At 43.4% G+C, this 18,567-nt stretch overlaps 1 protein-coding gene across 1 annotated transcript in view; it reads left to right on the top strand.

Moving 5' to 3' along the window:
- The window catches only part of CARHSP1 (calcium regulated heat stable protein 1), a 59,553-nt gene that overhangs the window by 13,978 nt on the left and 27,008 nt on the right, over positions 1-18,567 (top strand). The window contains exon 2 of the mRNA XM_090024062.1: positions 18,197-18,389. Coding sequence (XP_089880188.1) covers positions 18,217-18,389 — 173 coding nt within the window. The 5' untranslated portion in view covers positions 18,197-18,216. The remainder of the gene's footprint in view (positions 1-18,196; positions 18,390-18,567) is intronic.

Raw genomic sequence — 18,567 nt, 5'->3', positions numbered from 1 at the left:
GGGAGTTTAATAGAGACCCAAAGCTTCTCTCTCTCTCTCCTTTTTTTATCTTCTCATTTCTCAGAAACTAAAATTATTCCATAGCTAATTGAATCTTTGCACTCGCTAATTGATACTGAAGAAAAATCTTAATGATCTCAGTCTTCAGATGAATTGGTTTCAGGGTCTAATTGGAATATACACAAATTGTTAGAAACCTACATTTATGATGATTTAGAGAGTGTCTAATGTGATTGGAATTCAAGATGGTTTTTTCAGGAGGGCAGGGAGAAAGCTAGATCTAAGGATGGGGAAAATGCTTCTGCAGCCTGTGAATACTTTACAGTCCCAGTGAGGGGATTACATGTATTTGTATAATGAATACATTGCCTCTGTTATTGTGCCATAATACTTTCTTTTTGTTGTAATGCTTGTAAATAAGTGTCAGCTGTCAAAGAAAAGACCAATTATGTGAGGACATTTGTGCCTCAAATACTTAAAAAGTTAACTTTTTGCCTATTAATGTGATCTGTTTTTATTATGGAAGTTCTGATTGGTGTGAAATGATAGTTTTTTAATTAATCTCAATATCTCTTTAGCCACCTATTCACTCTACATACATATATTGTAGTTCAGCAGGCATGCAGCCTTTTGGGCCTCTCCTGCAGCTCATCTGAATGAATGCTGGGCGATGTGCAGAACTGTGGGCAGACTTTGTCCCCACACCCCTCAGTGGGCCACTACTCCACCCCGACCACTCTGCGGCATCGCTCTCCGCCACCTCCTGGGGCCACACTACTCTGCCCTCTCATTTGGGCACGGGGTTGAACACCCCTGTTGGCCCAGGTGCCCTCCCTGGCATGCCTGGCCCACAACTCGGGTCAACACACTCACCTTATGGGGGCAGGGGTCTAGGCACCCTGACCTAGCTTACACTGGGGAGATCCTGGGTCCTGGATTTGAGTGGCCCTGCCTTGCCAGAGGCAGGACCACCAGGCCTTCCTGTCCCAGCAGGGTGCAGTTTGAGGTCATATCCAGGAGCAATGAGGCTTCCTCCACCCCCAGAGCCTCACCCATACCTCTGAGATGTTCCTGGAACAGGAGCTCTGCCGGGTGATGTTATTCCCAGAACTGCTGAACACAAATTGCTCCCCATGGCCAGGGGAGCAGGGCTCTAAAATGGGTGCCCTTATCAGTCACCTGGCGGCTGCCTGCTCCAGCCCTTAAAATGATGGTGCACTGAAGCCGCTTCATCACAGCGGGCAAGACCAGTGCTGCCATGGTGGCATCAGCTGTGGATCTGGGCAGACGCCCCGATCTGCACCTGGAACCTGCTAAGTACATCCACATCTGATACCAGCACCCACGTAGGGCTGCTTCCACCGCGGGAGTGAGTGATGGGGTAAGCTATGTATGGGGCTGGTACGTCAGGTCAGGGATAGGAATTGGGATGTGCTAGAGCTGTGGACAGGGGAAAAGGAGGGAGGTAGGGATGGGGAAAGAGGGGATTGGCGCATGCTACGGCTCCATCAAGGGGAGGAGGCAGTGGGGGAGAAGGGGAGAGTGGGAGAGGTGATGGATCAGGGCATGCTACCTCTCTGGAGAGGGAGAGAGGGTAGGGATTGGGGCATGCTACAGCTCTGGGGAGGGAGGGAGAGAGAGAAAGAAAGATGTGGCCTTTAAGAGGAAATCAAAGCATATTATGGCTCTCCAGCCAAAATAATTGCCCGCTCCTGGTTTAGATTTTGGCTTCATTGCTGGCCTTGGGCAAGTTACTTCATCCTTTTTAGCATCTTCTTTCACTTTATAAATGGGGGAAAATAAATGAAACTGACCACACTTGAAAAGTACTTTGAGATGAGGCAGAGCAATTATATAGAGTAGAGTGAGGCTCTGTCTTCATACTGGTTTGCAGTTTCTATTTAAGTAAAGCCCAGTGAAGTTTGTTAGACCTAAATAGTTGGCAAAAAGTTATTTGGAAGCTTTCAGGCACAAACAGCTTTCTTTAGGCATAGGGAGAGTCTGGTGTCTGTGTGCTCTCTTGGGTAGAATAGCAGCCTAAGCCAGTATGCAAAATGCAGGTCTATGAAAATCCATGTGTGGCAGGGAAGATCAGAGGGAATGGGAGTGAATAGGTTGGAGCCAGGTAGGTGGGGTGGGGAGGAGGGAATGTTGACCTTATGATAGAAAGTAGCTGGTAAAATGTAGAGAGGTTACCTAGTGTTATCAGATGTTAGGCAGGTCATGATGTGCCACAAATCCAATATCTATATTTAGTCCATGATTTTCTATATCTACTAGATTTATGAAGTGAAGTTTGTATGCTCGTTTACAAAAGGTATTTTGTAAATTCCTTTTGAGGATTAGAACTGAGAGATTGGAGAGAGTGGTTGGCTTGTGAGAAGTGTGCACCCACAGGTAATTGGGTATTTTTGTCTTTGATAGATATTTGGTGTGTGTTTATTCTGGTGTGCAATTGTTGTTTGGTTTCTCCCACATATTTTCCATGTGGGCATTCAGTGCATTGGATGAGGTAGATGTATTACATTTCTGGAAGTGCAGCTGTAAGACCCAGGGACGGTGGGGGTTCTGTCGTGGGGTGTGGTTATTGTGGGAGTGGTGGAGATCTGCTGGCAGGTTCTACATTTCTTGTTCCAGCATTGTCAGGTTTTACATTTCTTGTTCTTGGTGGTATCGGAGGGCTTGGCTGTATACTACAGCTTTTTTTGTGTGTTTAGGGTGATTGCTGGTTCTGTGTAGATATGTATGTTAGTCCATCGGTGTCTTGTATATGGTGGTTTGTATTTCATCATTTTAGATGTTGGTGATACTGTCTAAAAAGGAAATGTTGGTGCTGGAGTATTCAGGAGATAATCTGATGGGGGGATGATTATTGAATTTGTGATCAAAATCATAGGTTGCAGGCTTTTGGTCCAAATGATGAAGATGTCAACTATATATCTCTTGGTATTTGATGATGCAGTTCTTTTTCCAGGTGGGCCATAAAAAGGTTGGCATATTGTGGGGCCATTTTGGTGCCCATAGCTATACCCATTGTTTAGAGGGAGTGTTGGTTTTTGAAAGTAAAGTTGTTGTGTGTGAGGATGAAGTGTATAAGTTCAGTGATATGTTTAGGTCTGTATGCTGAGTTGTAATCTTGCTTTTGTAGATATGTAAGGCAGGCTTGGATGGCATCCTGGTATGGGGTGTTGGTATATAAGCTGGTAACAGGAGGGTATTGCTGAGAAGGTGTTTTTAAGCTTTCTTAGAAATTCTGTTGTGTCTTGGACAAAACTTGCTCTTTGGGTAACAAATGGTTTTAGGATGGATTTTATGAAACCTTATTTCCTCAGTTAGGGTTCCATGTTTGGATATTATAGGTCTGCCTGGGTTCCCTTGTTTGTGGGTTTTAGGGAGCATGTAAAGAGTCCCTGGATTGGGTGGCAGGGGGATCAGGTTCTGTAGTTTTTCTTGTAGTTCATATGAAAATGATTTGAGGATGGTTTTAAGGTGAAAAGGAGACTAGGATCTTCCTCTAGTTTTTTGTAGTAGGTGGTCAGAGTTGTCTGTTGGCTCATTTTATGTAGTTTTCATGGTTAAGGATAATTGTAGCTCCTCCTTTGTCTGCCAATTTTTATTGCTATTTGGGGGCTGGATGTTCGCAATGCTATGGCTCTTCTCTCTGAGAAGAGGTTGTTATGGTTGTATTTGTTGTTGTTGATTTATTTCATTGTTCATTCTTTCTCTGAAGCAGTCAATATAGCAGTTGAGGTTTGAATTGCATCCACTGCAAGGTGTCCAACCTTGATTTTTTTTTGGAATTTCTTTTCCTCAGTGTTGTCATAGGATGTGGAAATGGGTTGGGTTGTGGAAATATTTCTTGAGACGGAGGCTGAGGGCTTTCCTTGTATCTATATACACATTTGAATGTATTTAGGTATAGCTTGGCAATACTGAGGTTTCATTATTATTATTATTGCTGTTGTTAAAACAAAATATGTATACATGCAAAAGGTCACTTTTCTTAAGCTTGTTTAATGAGGTATTAGAGAATGATGTTTGTGTCATAACACTCCATGTGTTAGATGTCACTTTTACTGTAAATTGAATCATTAGCAGTAGTTTTGAAAAGTTAGTCATAAGCAAACTAGCATCAAGGGAAACTTTGGGATGAGATGTTTCACAGTTTTTATTTGTTCAACTCATCTGTGATTTAGGAGCAAGAGCTCAGTGCTCTCAAACTACTGAGAGACTGAGCATATTGAATGCATGAATGTCTGAGTGTCTGTCTGAGGATTTACTGTAAAATTATGGACAGGAGAAAACAACTTGTCTGCCTTCCTAGAAGTGAGTAAAACCTTTGCTGGGGCAGAGAGGGTCCAGAGTGGGAGTGTTGCCACTGCACTTTTCGTCTGATGAAATGAGCAGAGGGGCTGGGGACTGTGGCCTTGTAAATAACATTACTTTCATTAATATTAGTAAGTTTTCCCTTGGTGAAAATACAAAGATATTTTTGCTCCCCTGCTGATGTAAGAGGAGGATTACAATTGGGACATCATATTTAAAGGGTACTCTGTTAGAAATAGGGACTTGTAAAATAAATAAATACATACAAACTAGTCTCCTTCAAACATGTCATTGAAAACATCTTTATCAATCTAATCTGGTGCTGTGTGTTCTACCTGCAATTATAGCTCATTGTTCCTGTCTTTGGACATGCACACAAACTTTCAATGCTATAGCATCTTGGGGACCAATCTGAACATGCTGCTGCTTTTTGAAAGTAGTCTATCCAGGCAGTTCTGTATTCCACTTTAGAGCCTTCCCTTTGTGCACTGCTATTGCTGTATGTTGAAACACTGAAGTGTACTCATAGAAGTCTTCAAAAGATGGTTTTTTGCTAGCTGTAAGGCCATATGTCCTGGAGGTAGACTGTGTTCTGTTCTGTGTGTGAAAAGGGACTGTTAATAAGCTGAGAGGCTTCCTGGAATTCATCATCCTGCCATATCCGTTTTGGCTTGTTTCACGGCCTGTCTCTTGGTCAAAAGTAAGACTAAATTTCCTCAATCTGTTACAACATTAAGAGTGAATCACTGGGAAAAATCATTTCTGCTATTTTTGGCAGAAGGTGGTTGAATGTAGGATAGGCATGAAGGATACTAGTCAGGCCGTAGTTGCATACTGTGTCCGGTTTTGGGTGCCACACTTCAAGAGGGACACAGATAATCTGGAAAGGGTTCAGAGGAGGGCCCACCCGCATGATGAGTGGTCTCCGTGAAAGACCCTATGAGGACAGGTTGAGAGATCTGGATCTCTTCAGCCTATACCAAAGACGGCTGAGGGGTGACCTTGTGGCTGCCTATACATTTATCAGGGGAGGACAGCAGGGAATTGAGGATGCGCTGTTTTCCAGAGTGCCCCAGGGAGTAACTAGGAATAATGGGTGCAAACTAGCGGAGAGTAGATTTAGGTTAGACATTAGGAAGAAGTTTTTCACAATAAGGGTGGCCAGAGTCTGGAATGGGCTTCCAAGAGAGGTCACCTAACTTGGAGGTCTTCAAGAGGAGGCTTGACAATCACCTGGCTAGGGTCGCCTGACCTCAGTCCTTTTTCCTGCTGGGGGCAGGGGGTTGGACACGATGATCCAGTAGGTCGCTTCCGACTCTATAATCTATGAATCTATGATTGTATGTAGTTTAGAAATGATGATTTTATTTTCATAGTTATTATTTCATGCTTCCTCTAATTTATTTGTATAGGAAATTTGAAAATAAAAATCCATATCCCATAAAATCCTAACTGATGTGATCTGATTTGATAGATCACTTATTTACATACTGCATTTAGTGTTCCCATGTAATATGCATGTTGCACTTGTGTTTTGAAAAAAAATAACAGTATTTATCCTTTTGCAATTTTAGATGATTTCATGATCAGTTGTATGAGTCTTATGTTTTAGCTGAGAATGTTCCCACTCTTGTAAAATAAATTCATTTTAATGGAAGATAATTAGACAAAAATGTTGCAACACAAGCATGTTTAAGCCTTAGATGTCATGAAGAAGGACTCATGAGGCACCTAACTATGATTAAAGGCCTACTTAAATTGCTGGAGGGCTTACCAATTTTCACAGGTTGATTACCGTATAAAGTTCTAATTCTGTCGTAATTTTGTGGCAGCCCCACTCCTCAGCACTTATTGGCAGAGAGGCCCTGCTTCTAGGTGCAGTTTGGATAAAAGGGACGAGGGGGCAGCCACCATCATGTCTGCTGCCCTTTGTGCCTCCCCACCAATTGGCACCTTGCCCTCCTGGCAGTGAAGATTTTATTTTTATTAAGGTTTTTTGTTGATTTTTTGTGGACAACCCTGAATTTTGTGGTTTCTGCAAAATCTACGAAACTGCAGATTAAGTAGGTCCCCATTTATGATCTAGATCAGTGGTTGGCAACATTTTGGGCAGAGTGCCAAAGACGCTTGCCATCTTGAGTTGTAAGATGTTGGTGTGCCAGGGCAGATGGCGGGGGAGCCATGTGGGATCTGATCCTTGTTGTGGGCAGCTTAGTCCTGGCCCCTCCTCCACTGTCTTCCCTGAGGCACGTGCCAAGCAAAATGCCTTTGCATGCCATGCTCTGGCACTTATGCCATAGGTTGCCTGCCCCTGATTATCCAAGCCGTATGGCCCAGGGGCTTATGTGATGTGCAGGGGACTAGCGGGGCATGAGTTCAAGCCTGGTGATGTTGCTGTGACAGTGGGAATTGCAGCCCTTGTAGTTTTCCAATTTTTTAGTAGACTGGCTTGTTCTGTGGCTGATAGGCCTGAGTGTTAAAAGGCTGACAGTTCAAGTCTGGGTGTGGGCAAATGATCTTAAGTCTCAGTTTATTTATGGGAGAGGAGTCCAGGAGAGCTGGCTGTACAGTACTTTAAAGAAGCCTTATTGAGAGTTCAGAAACAAACCATCCTGATGCGCAGGAAGACTAGCGAGTATGGCAGAAGACCAGATTGAATTAGTAGGGACCTCTTCAGTAAACTAAATCACAAAATGGAAGCTTATAAGAAATGGAAACTTGGACACATAACTAGGGAGGAGTATAAGATCATTGCTTGGGCATGTAGGGATGAAGTCAGGAAGGCCAAAGTGCAATTGGAGTTGCAGCTAGCAAGGCACATGAAGGGTTTCTGCAATTTGTCAGCAACAAGAGGAGGATGAGGGAAAGTGTGTGCCCTTTACTAAATGGGGAAAGCAACCTAGTGACAGAGGATGCAGAAAAGGCTGAAGTACTCCATGCCTTTTTCACCTCAGTCTTCACAGGCAAGGTCAGTTCCTAGACTACTGTACCTAGCTGCACAGTTTGGGAGGAGGTGAGCAGGCAACAGTGGTGAAAGGACAGGTTGGGGACTACTTAGAAAACCTGGACATGGGGCTGTTTGGGGTGCATCTGACAGTACTGAGAGAGCTGACTGATGAGAATGCAGTGCCATTGGCCATCATCTTTGAAAACTCAAAACTGGCAATCGGGAGAGGTCCCAGACGATTGGAAAAGGGCAAACATAGTACTCATATTTAAGAAAGGAAAAAAAGGAGGATCCAGGGAACTACCAACCTGTCAGCCTCACTTCAGTCCGTGGAAAAATCATGGAGCTGATCCTCAAGGAATCCATTTCTAAGCACTTGGAGTAGAAGAAGGTGACTAGGAACAGTCAGCAGGGATTCACCAGGGGCAAGTCGTGCCTGACCAACCTGATTGCCTTCTATGAGATGACTGGCTCTGTGTATGCAGGGAGACCAGTGGATGTAGTATACTTTGATTTTTAGCAAGGCTTTTGATTAGAGGTGGACTGATACATTGGTCCGATATTGGATTGGCACCAATATAAAGAAAATTGACTATATTGGAAATCAGCCTGATGTGGCCAATAATGTGGCCAATAAATGCTTGTGCATGTGTGCAGCCTCAGCGCAGCACACAGACAGCGAGGAGCACAGCTTAGCAGCTTAGAGAGCTGTGTGCAGCTGGTAAGTCTGTTGGGGTGGAAGGGGAGGGAAGGAGCGTGGGGTGGCAGATCAACACCCCGTGCAGTGAGGGAGGGAGTGGGGCTGGGGCTGGAGCTGGCGCTCCCCAGCTGGGGCAGGGCAGGGCTCTGGTCGGAGCCGTGGCTCGTCGCTGGGGGCACAGGGTGGGGTGGCAGCTCTTGCCGCTGCACACATCCTGTGTGGGCATGGAGGGGGCGTGTGCCCCTGGATCTGCTCAGAGCACGGCAAGGTGGGCTGCCACTGCGGACTGGAGCTGGGGCTGCAGGGGCTCTTCCCAGAATGGTGGGGGGCCAGGGCTCTGCTTAGGTTGGGGGGGCTATGGCCAAATTTGGGGTGGCTGAAACCCCCTCTGTAGCCCCAACCCCCAGCGCCAGTGCTGCCTGCCATGAGCGCAGCGTGGCCCAGCCCCCACCGGGAAGAGCCCAGCACAGCCCTGGCCCCAGCCTGCAGCTCCAGCCTACCCTGCCCTGCCCTATGCAGATCCAGAGGGTATACGTGCCCCCACCCATGCCTTCCCAGGTGCATGCAGCAATGGGAGCTGCCCTCTCCTCCCCGTGCCCCCTGGATAAGACATGGCTCCATCCCCTGCCCCTCCCCCGGCTGTGCAGTGCCTACCCCATCCTCTGCTCCAGCCCCACTGCTCCCTCAATGCAGGGACCTTGATCTACCCCCCTATTCTCCTTCCCTCCCCACTCACCTTCCGCCACAACAGACTTACCAGCTGGACGTAGCTGCATTAGAAATCGGTTCAGTATCAGCCAATATGCCTCCTTAAAAATCAGCTATCAGTATTTGCCCCCAAAATCTATGTTGGTGCACCCCTACTTTTGATACAGTCTCCCACAACATTCTCTCAGGCAAGCTGAGGAAATATGGGTTGGATGAATGGACTGTAAGGTGGATAGAAAACTGGATTAAGCATCAGGCTCAGAGGGTAGTAATCAATGGCTTGATGTCTAGTTGGCAGCTGGTATCAAATGGAGTGTCCCAGGGGTCAGTCCTGGGGCTGGTTTTGTTCAGTGTCTTCGTCAGTCACCTGGAAGATGGCACAGAGTGCACCCTCAGCAAGTTTGAGGATGGCACCAAGGTGGGATAGTAGTTAATATGCTGGAGGCTGGGCTAGGATTCAGATTGACCTAGAGCCTAGGTCCTAGACAAATTGGAGAAATAGACCCAAATAAATCTCATGAGGTTCAACAAGGACAAGTGCAAAGTCCTGCACTTAGGACAGAACAATCCCATACATCAGTACAGGCTGGGGGTGACTGGCTGGGCAGCAGCTCTGCAGAAAAGGACCTGGGTGTTGCAGTGGACAATAAACTGAATATGAAACCAACAGTGTGCCCTTGTTGCAAAGAAGGCCAACAGCATCCTGGGCTCCATTGGTAGAAGCGTTGCCAGCAGGTCAAGGGAGGTGCTTATTCCCCTTTATTCAGCACTGGTGAGGACACATCTGGAGTACTGTGTCCACTTTTGGACCCCCCGCTACAGAAGGGATGTGGAAAAATTGGAGAAAGTCCATAGGGCAACACAAATTGTTGGAGGACTGGGGCACATAGCTTCTAAGGAGAGGATGAGGGAACTGAGCTAATTTAATTTGGAACTGAGCTAATTTAATTTGGAGAAGAGAAGACTAAGAGGGGATTTAATAGCAGCCTTCAACTACTTGAAGGGAGGTTCAGAAGAGGATGGAGCTATTCTATTCTCAGTGGTGGCAAATGACAAAACAAGGAGCAACAGTCTCAAGTTGCAGCAAGGCAATTTTAGGTTAGATATTAAGAATAATTTTCTTACTAGGAGGGTAGTAAAGCACTGGAACTGGTGACCCAGGGAGGTGGTGGAATCTTTATCCTTGAAGCTTTTTAGGACCTGGCTAGACAAAGCTTTGGCTGGGATGATCTAGTTGGGGATGGTCCTGCTTTGAGCAGGGGGTTGGGCTAGATGACCTCCTCAGTTCCCTTCCAGCCCTAATTTCCTATGATTCTGTGGTCTAGATTAGATTTTTTTTAAACAGAGGGGTTTATTTTTTCAGTCAACTCCATGAAATCTGTATCTGAAACCTTCACTTTCCTTCTGTTCCTATTGGCATTTGTATGGCACTCATCACGATAACATCTGGAACTGAACAGCAGTAAATTAAGCTTCACAACTTCATGAAGTATGGTTAAAATCAGTTATATAGTGGGGAAACTGAGCCAAAATCAAGTAATGTCATTTGCCCAAGGCCATACACAGTGATACCAGTCTTGCCAGAAACCTGATCTCCTGACTTAGTTGTGGACATTAATCTGAAGTCCATCTTTTTCTTCTTTCTATCCTTCCACTGACTGAAACAGTGCTGTCTATCCACCGCTGACTCAGTTAACATATTCAGGTACCAGCAGTGTCAGGATCAGCTGGGCCATTGGCAGTCACTTTAATGAGTCACTGTAGGTAGTAGGTTAGGGTCACAACAGATGCCTGTTTCAGTCCTAGTCATCAGGCCAACGGATGAGGTGGTTTTATGGTCAGGGTTGATGGTAGATCAGAGCCAGGAGATCCAAACAAGGCAGGGGCAGGGATTGTGGCAAGGTTGGGAGTAGGCAGGAGCAAACAGGACCAGAGCTAGATTCAGTTGAGCAAGGCAGAGGTTCAAGGAGCACACACAGGAGTGTTGTTGCTTGGGTAAATCCCACAAAGTAGGAGGGATTTTATAGTCTCCCTGTCAGGGACTCCCAGTTCTCATAGATTCCTTTTAGTCGCCTGATTTCTCATCATCACTGTCCTCGAGGGAGGGACCAGGCTGGACTGGGGCTGGTGACTGACCAGCTGCCTGGTGGTGCTGTGGTCTTCTTCTGCTTACTGGCTTGGTGTTTGTAGTCCAGTGGTCCTAACAAGCAGAAACCCCTGCATGCAGATCAGTGCTGGCTAACTCCATACAGCAGGGTCCATCTCGGAGTTAAAGCATCTTTTTGATTAAATATATTTTGAAAGATAATTCAAATGTAGGCATACAAATTTCAGACTCATCTTTTGAAAATGATGGTTAGATCCAACTGTATAACAAATGATTTGTTTTTTCTTGAGCCACCAGCCTCTGTAGGGATTCAGTTTGTTGGCCTGGAGGGGTATGATTTTTGCTTTGGGTGCAGGAAGAACTCAGCAAAATCTCTGAAGAGATTTGGAAAATTATGCAAAGCTATGTATTTGTCAGATAGACTTCCTTGTATGGACAAAAAATGAGTGGGTCTCAAGAGACTAGGGTTGTGCATTTACCATTTTCTTCTTGTGTGACTGTGAGCAAATTACCTGATCTCCGAACTACTATTTTCCATCCATAAAACAGAGTTAGTACTTCCTGCCATGCAAAAGTACCATAAATATTCATTTTATGGTGCTATGAATAGAGTTATATGACGATCATAAGGAAGAGACACTTACCCGCTGCCCCCCAAAACCCTTTTTATAAAACACCAAGACAAAGCTTCTAAAGCAACCTGATGTGCAGTATGTTGAGTCTTCAGGCAGCATCAGTGAGTTATCTTCAGTTATCTTGTATTCATAATGTTAACTCTAAATCTTAATAAACAAGTATTAACATTCAGTATGAACTTTTTTTCTCGCTGATAATTTTATCAGAAATAGTCATTTTGGGTCTGTTTGGAAGAACTTGATTGGGGAATTATTCCCTTATTCTGTTTGGACGTCTGACTGAATAAGGCCATTACCAGATTTCCCTCAGTCAGTGCCTCGATAAAGCAATTTATGGACTTGGATTTTAAAACCAGTCTAGGAGACCGGCAAAGCTAAAGTTAAGAACCTTACACTCCTTTGGAAACCCAAGTGATGTTGGTGTTTATCTTAGTTTTGATTGTTTAGTCCCTTCAGGGCTTTGTGTCATGTTCAGAATATTGCCATAAACTTTAGAAGGACAACTTTAAATACCTTTTCAGTAGTCTTGCTGCTGATAAGGAAATATTATCTCCTATGAACTACAAAAATATACTTAACTTGACCAAAGCACTTCTTCCCTTGTCGTCTTTGAGTGGATAAGATTGCTATTGTCACCCAGTGGTTTTGGGGTTACTGAGTTGGTATTGTTTGTAGGGCCAATTTGCCATAATATTTTTCACTTGCTGTAAGTATTTTGGAAATACTTTGTTTTTCACAGTGGAAGATTTACAGTGAAGAAGATATGTCTGAAGAAGAGCTACGGTGTTGAATTTAAGAGTGTTATTTTCGCTATATTCTTTTCTAATATATCTACTTAGTTTGTGGTTCCTAAGAGGTTAAGAGTTCAGGATTATTAGTATAGTGAAGCTAGAAGCTGGAAATGAAGAAGCCTTTTAGAGCATCATTTCCCATGTGCTTTGATTTGTTCAGCTAGGCTTGATCTTTCTGATGAGTACAGAGGCAGTGACTTTATCTGTACAGAGGCTGGGCAACATTTTAAGTGATTTTTTTTTTAGATGGGACTTTTCTACTTTGAAAAATTGACCTGCTAATGGTATCATACTTACGTGCCAATGGGTGTCCTCCTGTTTATTTCAGTAGTGATAGTATGAAAGATTTGTTCTAACAAACGTGTTTTAAAATATGAATACTATTCTGGGTTTGATCCAGGAAATTATTAATATAGCATATATAATTTTAATAAAACATGAGGTGCATTATGCAAGAAATGGAACAGAAATTTAAGGGGAAAATATATAACTTTGTGGGATTTCCCTGTAAAATCTGGTCCAGTGGGATTTAATGACATTTGAGATGTTGCCAAAGACTGAAAGCTGGGAAATTGTGTTTAGTTCTGAGACTTTGATAAGAAGAATGCAGGGAAGATTGTACCTTTATAGACTAACTAAATAGGAGATATATATATATAGAGAGAGAGAGAGAGAGAGTGCACAAGCTTTTGTGAACCCAAGTTCCTTTCTTCAGGAGCAGAGTCTTAATCATCTGGCAGTGCTTTGTAGCTCTCCTCTGCTCTGTTCCTTTTTTTCGTTCCATGGTTTTTTTGAAGTTAGACCATTGCCTTTCTTGTTGTGTGGTTGTTATGTAGAAACTGGCACATGAGGCTTTGCTTGTGATTTATGACTTGTGGGACATAATGTAACATAAATAATAGAGAGACCAGGACATGCATCTACTTTGGCCATGACTAAGAGAACAGAGTTCACATTATATTGCAAATAAGTTGGATGCCCTTGTTTGGACATTCCTCACATTTTATATTGTCAATAGTGCAGAGAGCACAGGAATAAGATAAAGTGGAACAGTAACACTTTCTGGCACAGTTTATTTTTTTAAGTAAATATCTCTGGGGGTCATCCACTATTTTCTCATGCCCCCTCCCACCCCCACCATTTAAAACATATAGGGGAAGCGCAGAACTTAGCAGTTTGCTAGCATATGCTGCCAGAGAGGAAAAAGACTGCCTTTACAAGTAGAAGCATGTGTTTGTTTAAATGTTTGTACTGTCACTAATATGAAGGTTTGCGTCACTTTGGATGTTATTAGGATAAGAATTTCATTCGTAGAATTGTAGGGCTAGAAGGGACCACATAAGGTCATCTAGTCCAACCCCTTGCTCAAGACTGGATCATCCCTGATGAAATCATCCCAGCTAAGTCTTGTTTCTTCCCGTTTTGCTTTAGGGTTTATTAGAGAATTTCTGATGTCTGAGCTACTTCTGAGGATGGACATACATTACCAATAAAAAAAATTACAGGCCTATTTAATTTTGACCCTTTCATGAGGATATCTTGACTTCTTAAGTGCAAGCTTGCCCAGAACACTTGGAAGAAAGTATAGGAAATCCTATTGCTTTGACAGTTTGTACTGATCCATGCCACATATTGAGCCCATTTGCATCAGGACTGACATTGACAAATATATAAAATTGCAGCTGTGTCTAAAGAATGCAACACTCCCTGCAAAAACCCAACAAAAAACAAACAAAAAAGCCCCAGGATAAATTTCCAACAGTGCGTTGGTGCTCTTGAGAGTAGAGTGTGAAAAGTTCAGGCTGTTGCTTAATGGAACATATCTATCCCCTCTCTTCTTTTTATTCTCTTGACACCAGGAGCAATTAAACAGAAAAGGTTTTGTTCCCTGGTGTCTTCATTTTAAAGAGGCCACTTTAATTTTATACTTTAGTTTCAACAAGAGCTAATGGGGAATGGAAACTTGTCATTGACAGCAAGAATGTTTCTCTCTCAAATGTCACCCAAAAGATTCACTACATAATTCATGAGATAACGATTGTGGGCGTCTGAGCAGGGTGAGAGTTGGGCTTCATTGTGTAGTTTGAACAGTATTCTATTTCAATTAGAATAGGTTTTTAGTTTTAAATGCAACCTCCTGGGTGCACCTACATGTGAAAGTTGGGTTTTTGGTTGTAGCCGTGTTGGTTTAAGGACATAGGCAGGCAAGATTCTTTGAGAAGATGTGATACCTTTTATTAAACCGAGTAGTTGGAAAAAAATTCTTGGCAAGCTTTCAAGTGCAGTCACCCTTCTTTAGGCATGGGGAGTCTGCTGTTTTGAGACCCTAAGAAATAGAAGAAGCTAAAAGTGTGGCAGGATGTCAGTGAAAATGTAAATAGGTAGAATTAGAAAGACAAAAGGTGAGGCAGAGAGGTGAAACAGAGGCGGGGAAGAGAACAGGGGAAAAAAAGGCTGAAGGGAGACAGTGCAGTGATCGAGTACAAGGTAGAAAAGAGGCTGTCAGGGAGGTGCCTGGTGAATTAGATGTCAGGCAGGTTGCAGTGTGTCATAAAACCAGTGTCTACATTGAGTCCATGATTTTTTGTATCCAGTAGATTTATGAAGCGAAGTTCGCAGGCTTGTCTAGGTGCTTTTTCAAGTTCCCCGTGAGGGTTTGAACTGAGAGACTGGAGAGGAAGTGATTGTCCTGTGAGAAGTGGGCACCCACAGGCAGTTGGGTACTCTTGTCTTTGGTAGATTTTCAGTGTGCATTCATTCTGGTGCGCAGTTGTTTGGTTTCTCCAACATATTTTCCCTCGGGGCATTTGGTGTATTGGATGAGATGTATAACATTCTGGAGGTGCAGCTGTAAGATCCAGGAATGGTGATGATTCTGTTGTGGGGTGTAGTAATTGTGGGGATGGTGGAGATATTTTGGCAGGTTTTGCATTTCTTGTCTTGGCATGGTCTGGATCCATTTGTAGGTGTGGTTTGTGTCATAGGGAGTTTACTTCTGGTGATGAGGTTAGCGAGGTTTGGTCCTTGTTTGAAGGCTTGGATGAGTGGTTCTGGAAAGATCTCTTTAAGAATTAGGTCATCTTCTAATATGGGTTGTAGTTGTTTCAGGATTTTTTGTATATGTTCCAGGGAAGGGTGATATGTCATAATAATGGTGTGTGATTTGTGAGGATTTTCTTTTTATACTGCAGTAAATCTTCACGTGGTATCCATGTGGCTCTTTCAAAAGTGCAGTCTGTCTCTCTGGAGGAGTGTCCTTGTTGGCTGAAGGCCCTTTTGAGATTAGTGAGGAGGTGGTCACAGGTATTCTCCTCGCTGCAGATTCAGTGGTATTGGAGATCTTGGCTGTATATTACAGTTTTCTTGCTGTGTTTGGGGTGATTGCTGGTTTTGTGTAGATATGTATGTTGGTCTGTGGGTTTCTATATATGGTGGCTTGAATGTTACCAAAAAGGAAATGCTGGTGTTAGAGTATTCAAGTGATAGTCTGATGCGGGGGTGATGATTGTTGAATTTTTGGTGGAAATCAGTCAGAGACTGCAGGGTTTGGATGCAGTTCTTGAGGAAGTCTTCTTCTAGGTGAGCCATAAAAAGGTTGGCATATTGTGGGGCCATCGCTCCGTGGTGTCCTGAGGTCTGTACTCTTGAGTTGTAATCTCATTCTTGTAGATATCTGATGAGACAGGCTTGGATGCCATCCTGGTGTGGGATGTTGGTGTATAAGCTTGTAACATCCATGGTGGCTAGGAGGGTATTGCTGGGAAGGTGGTCTATGTTTTTAAGTGTTCGCAGGAAATCAGTTGGATGAAACTCAGTCTTTGGGCGACTAGAGGTTTTAAGATAGATTTGATGAAGCCTGGTATTTCTTCAGTTAGGGTTCAGTGGTTTGAAATGACTGGTCTGCCAGGGTTTCCTTGCTTGTGGATTTTAGGGAGAAGGTAAAAAGTCCCTGGATTGGGTAGAGGAGGAACCATGGTCTAAGTTTTTCTTGCATTTCTGACAGAAATGATGTGATGGTGGTTTTGACCTTTGAGGAGAAAAGGAGAGTAGGATCTGCCTCTGGTTCAGGGGTGGGCAATTATTTCAGGTGGAGGGCTGCTTACTGAGTTTTGGCTAGCTATCAAGGGCCGCATGACAGGCAGCCCAGGGCAGATAAATATTAATTTTTAAAAAATTTTTTAGGGGCGCTGTGGGCTGGATAGAATGGCCTGGCAGGCCATATCCAGCCCCCGGGCCGCATTTTGCCCATCCCGGCTCTAGTTTTTTATAGTAGGTGGTGTCAAAGAGTTGTCTGTTGGCTTCTTTTATGCAGTCTTCATGGTTAAGGATAACTATAGCTCCTCTTTTTATCTGCTGGTTTTATTGCTATTTGGTGGTTGTATCTTAGCGATTCTATGACACTTCTTTCTGAGAAGGAGAGGTTGTTATAGTGGTGTTTGTTGCTGAGTATTTCATTGTTCATTCTGTCTCTGAAGCAGATCAAGGTTTGAATTTAGGTGTCGAATCTGAGGTTTTCTGGGATTTTTTTAGTGTGGATTTTTTTTCTTCAGTGTTGCCACCAGATAAATTATTTTGGTTGTAGAAACATTCCTTCAGACAGAAGTGTCAAAAAAATTCTTCTAGCTCTCCACACTAGTATTTTATTTGGGTGTTTTTCTGAACAGAAATTAAGGGCTTTGGAGAGGACAGATTTTTCAGCTTTGGTAAGTATGTGCATGGAGAGATTGATAATATTAGAGGCTTGATTGATTCCTTCTGTTTTGTTGGGTATGATGTTGGAGTGTTGTACAGTATTGGTGGTGTTCTTCTGAGGATTGTTTTGTGGCTCGGAAAGTTGCTCTTGTAGTAATTGGTTCCATTTCTTTTTTGGGGGTTGGATAGATTCTGTAATAAATCTTTGTAGTCTTCCTGTATATGTTGTATAATTTTTGGGGAGATATCCGGATTCATCTCTTGTAGGTGCTTGTAGCATGTGTTGATTTTCTGCTTGAGGTGATTTCTTGTGGAGTAGAGTATGTGAAGGAGATGGTCTCTACGTTTTTCTGAAGATATCCTGCAGAACTGTGCAGTGTATTTGGAGTTGCATGTGATGATGGTTAGAGGATTGTAGATGTTCGGTCCTTTGGGAATGCAGTTGTGTTCCTTGTAGAGGCTTAGAAAGTATCTGTTGCTGTTGAGATTAGCTGCTTTTTTCTTCATGTTCTGAAGTTATTAAGGTGACACAATAAACTCCAGAGCTGTTCAAGCTGAAGTCAACTGCTCCCGTGCACAGTGTCTACACTTGTGCCTGGTACAGCAGCAATTTGAGCCAGTCTCACTTTAGGTGCCTAAGTCCAAGAATGCTCAAGTGCCCCAGTTGTATAAAAGACTGGGAATTATTACCACTTCCCCTGTGTTCGGGACAAGAGGCATGGCCCCTGCTGCATTTTTGGAAGTAACAACATGGGGCTCATATTTTTAGGAAAGAAGGGTTCCAAAGCTGTGAATCCTGATCTGATGCAAGCACCAAAGACCCTGATAGGAACAGGATTTAAGATGTATGCTTATTAGTGTTTCCTGTTACCTGATTTACGTGGCAACTATGTCTACCTTGAAGGGTTTTTTCTTTTTTCAAATACAGCTTTAGGCAAGAATTTAGGGATGCACACATCCACTCTTACGCCAACTAACCTGTCAAGTGAGTCAAGCCAAATTGCACTGGTAACAAGCAGCAAGTCTATGAGACAACATGCTTCCATTGGATTTCCTAATACAGTTTGTGAGAATTGTACGATCAAAAATAGACTCACTGATGCATGACAATATCCTTGGCCCATACTTTTAGTTGTGAAGGAATGTGTCATTTCCTGCAGCCTTATGTCAAAAAGCTACATATTTTTGGCGTTAGGGTGCAGGAAATGGCACATTCCTTCACAACTAAAAGTATGGGCTTTACAAAAAAATCTCTCATGTACTAAATTAGAATATTTTTTCTCTCTGTAGATATTACTTAAGCTTCAGAAATGTCTTCTGAACCCACACCTACAGCTCCGGAGCAGTCCCCCGCTTCTCCACCGTCCCCAGGCTCTCTTCGTATTCCTGAACACCGCAGAACAAGGGACCGCTCTCCATCTCCCATGCGAGGTTACCTTATTCCCAGTCCTCTTCCAACCCGACGGACTAGGACATTTTCAGCGTGAGTATGAGAGGAACAGAAGAGGAAGAGAAAAAAATCTCCTCTTCTCATTGAATCTCTTAATAGCTGTGACCAAGTTTTTGCTTGTTTGGGCAAGCTGACCACTACAGAAGTGAAGGGGTATTAAAGAGTAGTTCTTAAAGATGCATTAGTATTTCACCATCATCCAACTCCACTT

The sequence above is a fragment of the Crocodylus siamensis genome, chromosome 12 (assembly GCF_052110815.1).
Source record: "Crocodylus siamensis isolate JL-2025a chromosome 12, ASM5211081v1, whole genome shotgun sequence".
In the NCBI taxonomy this organism is placed as follows: Eukaryota; Metazoa; Chordata; order Crocodylia; family Crocodylidae; genus Crocodylus; species Crocodylus siamensis.
The sequence above is the reverse complement of the archived record's forward strand: the minus strand, read 5'-3'. Positions and strand labels throughout refer to the sequence as shown.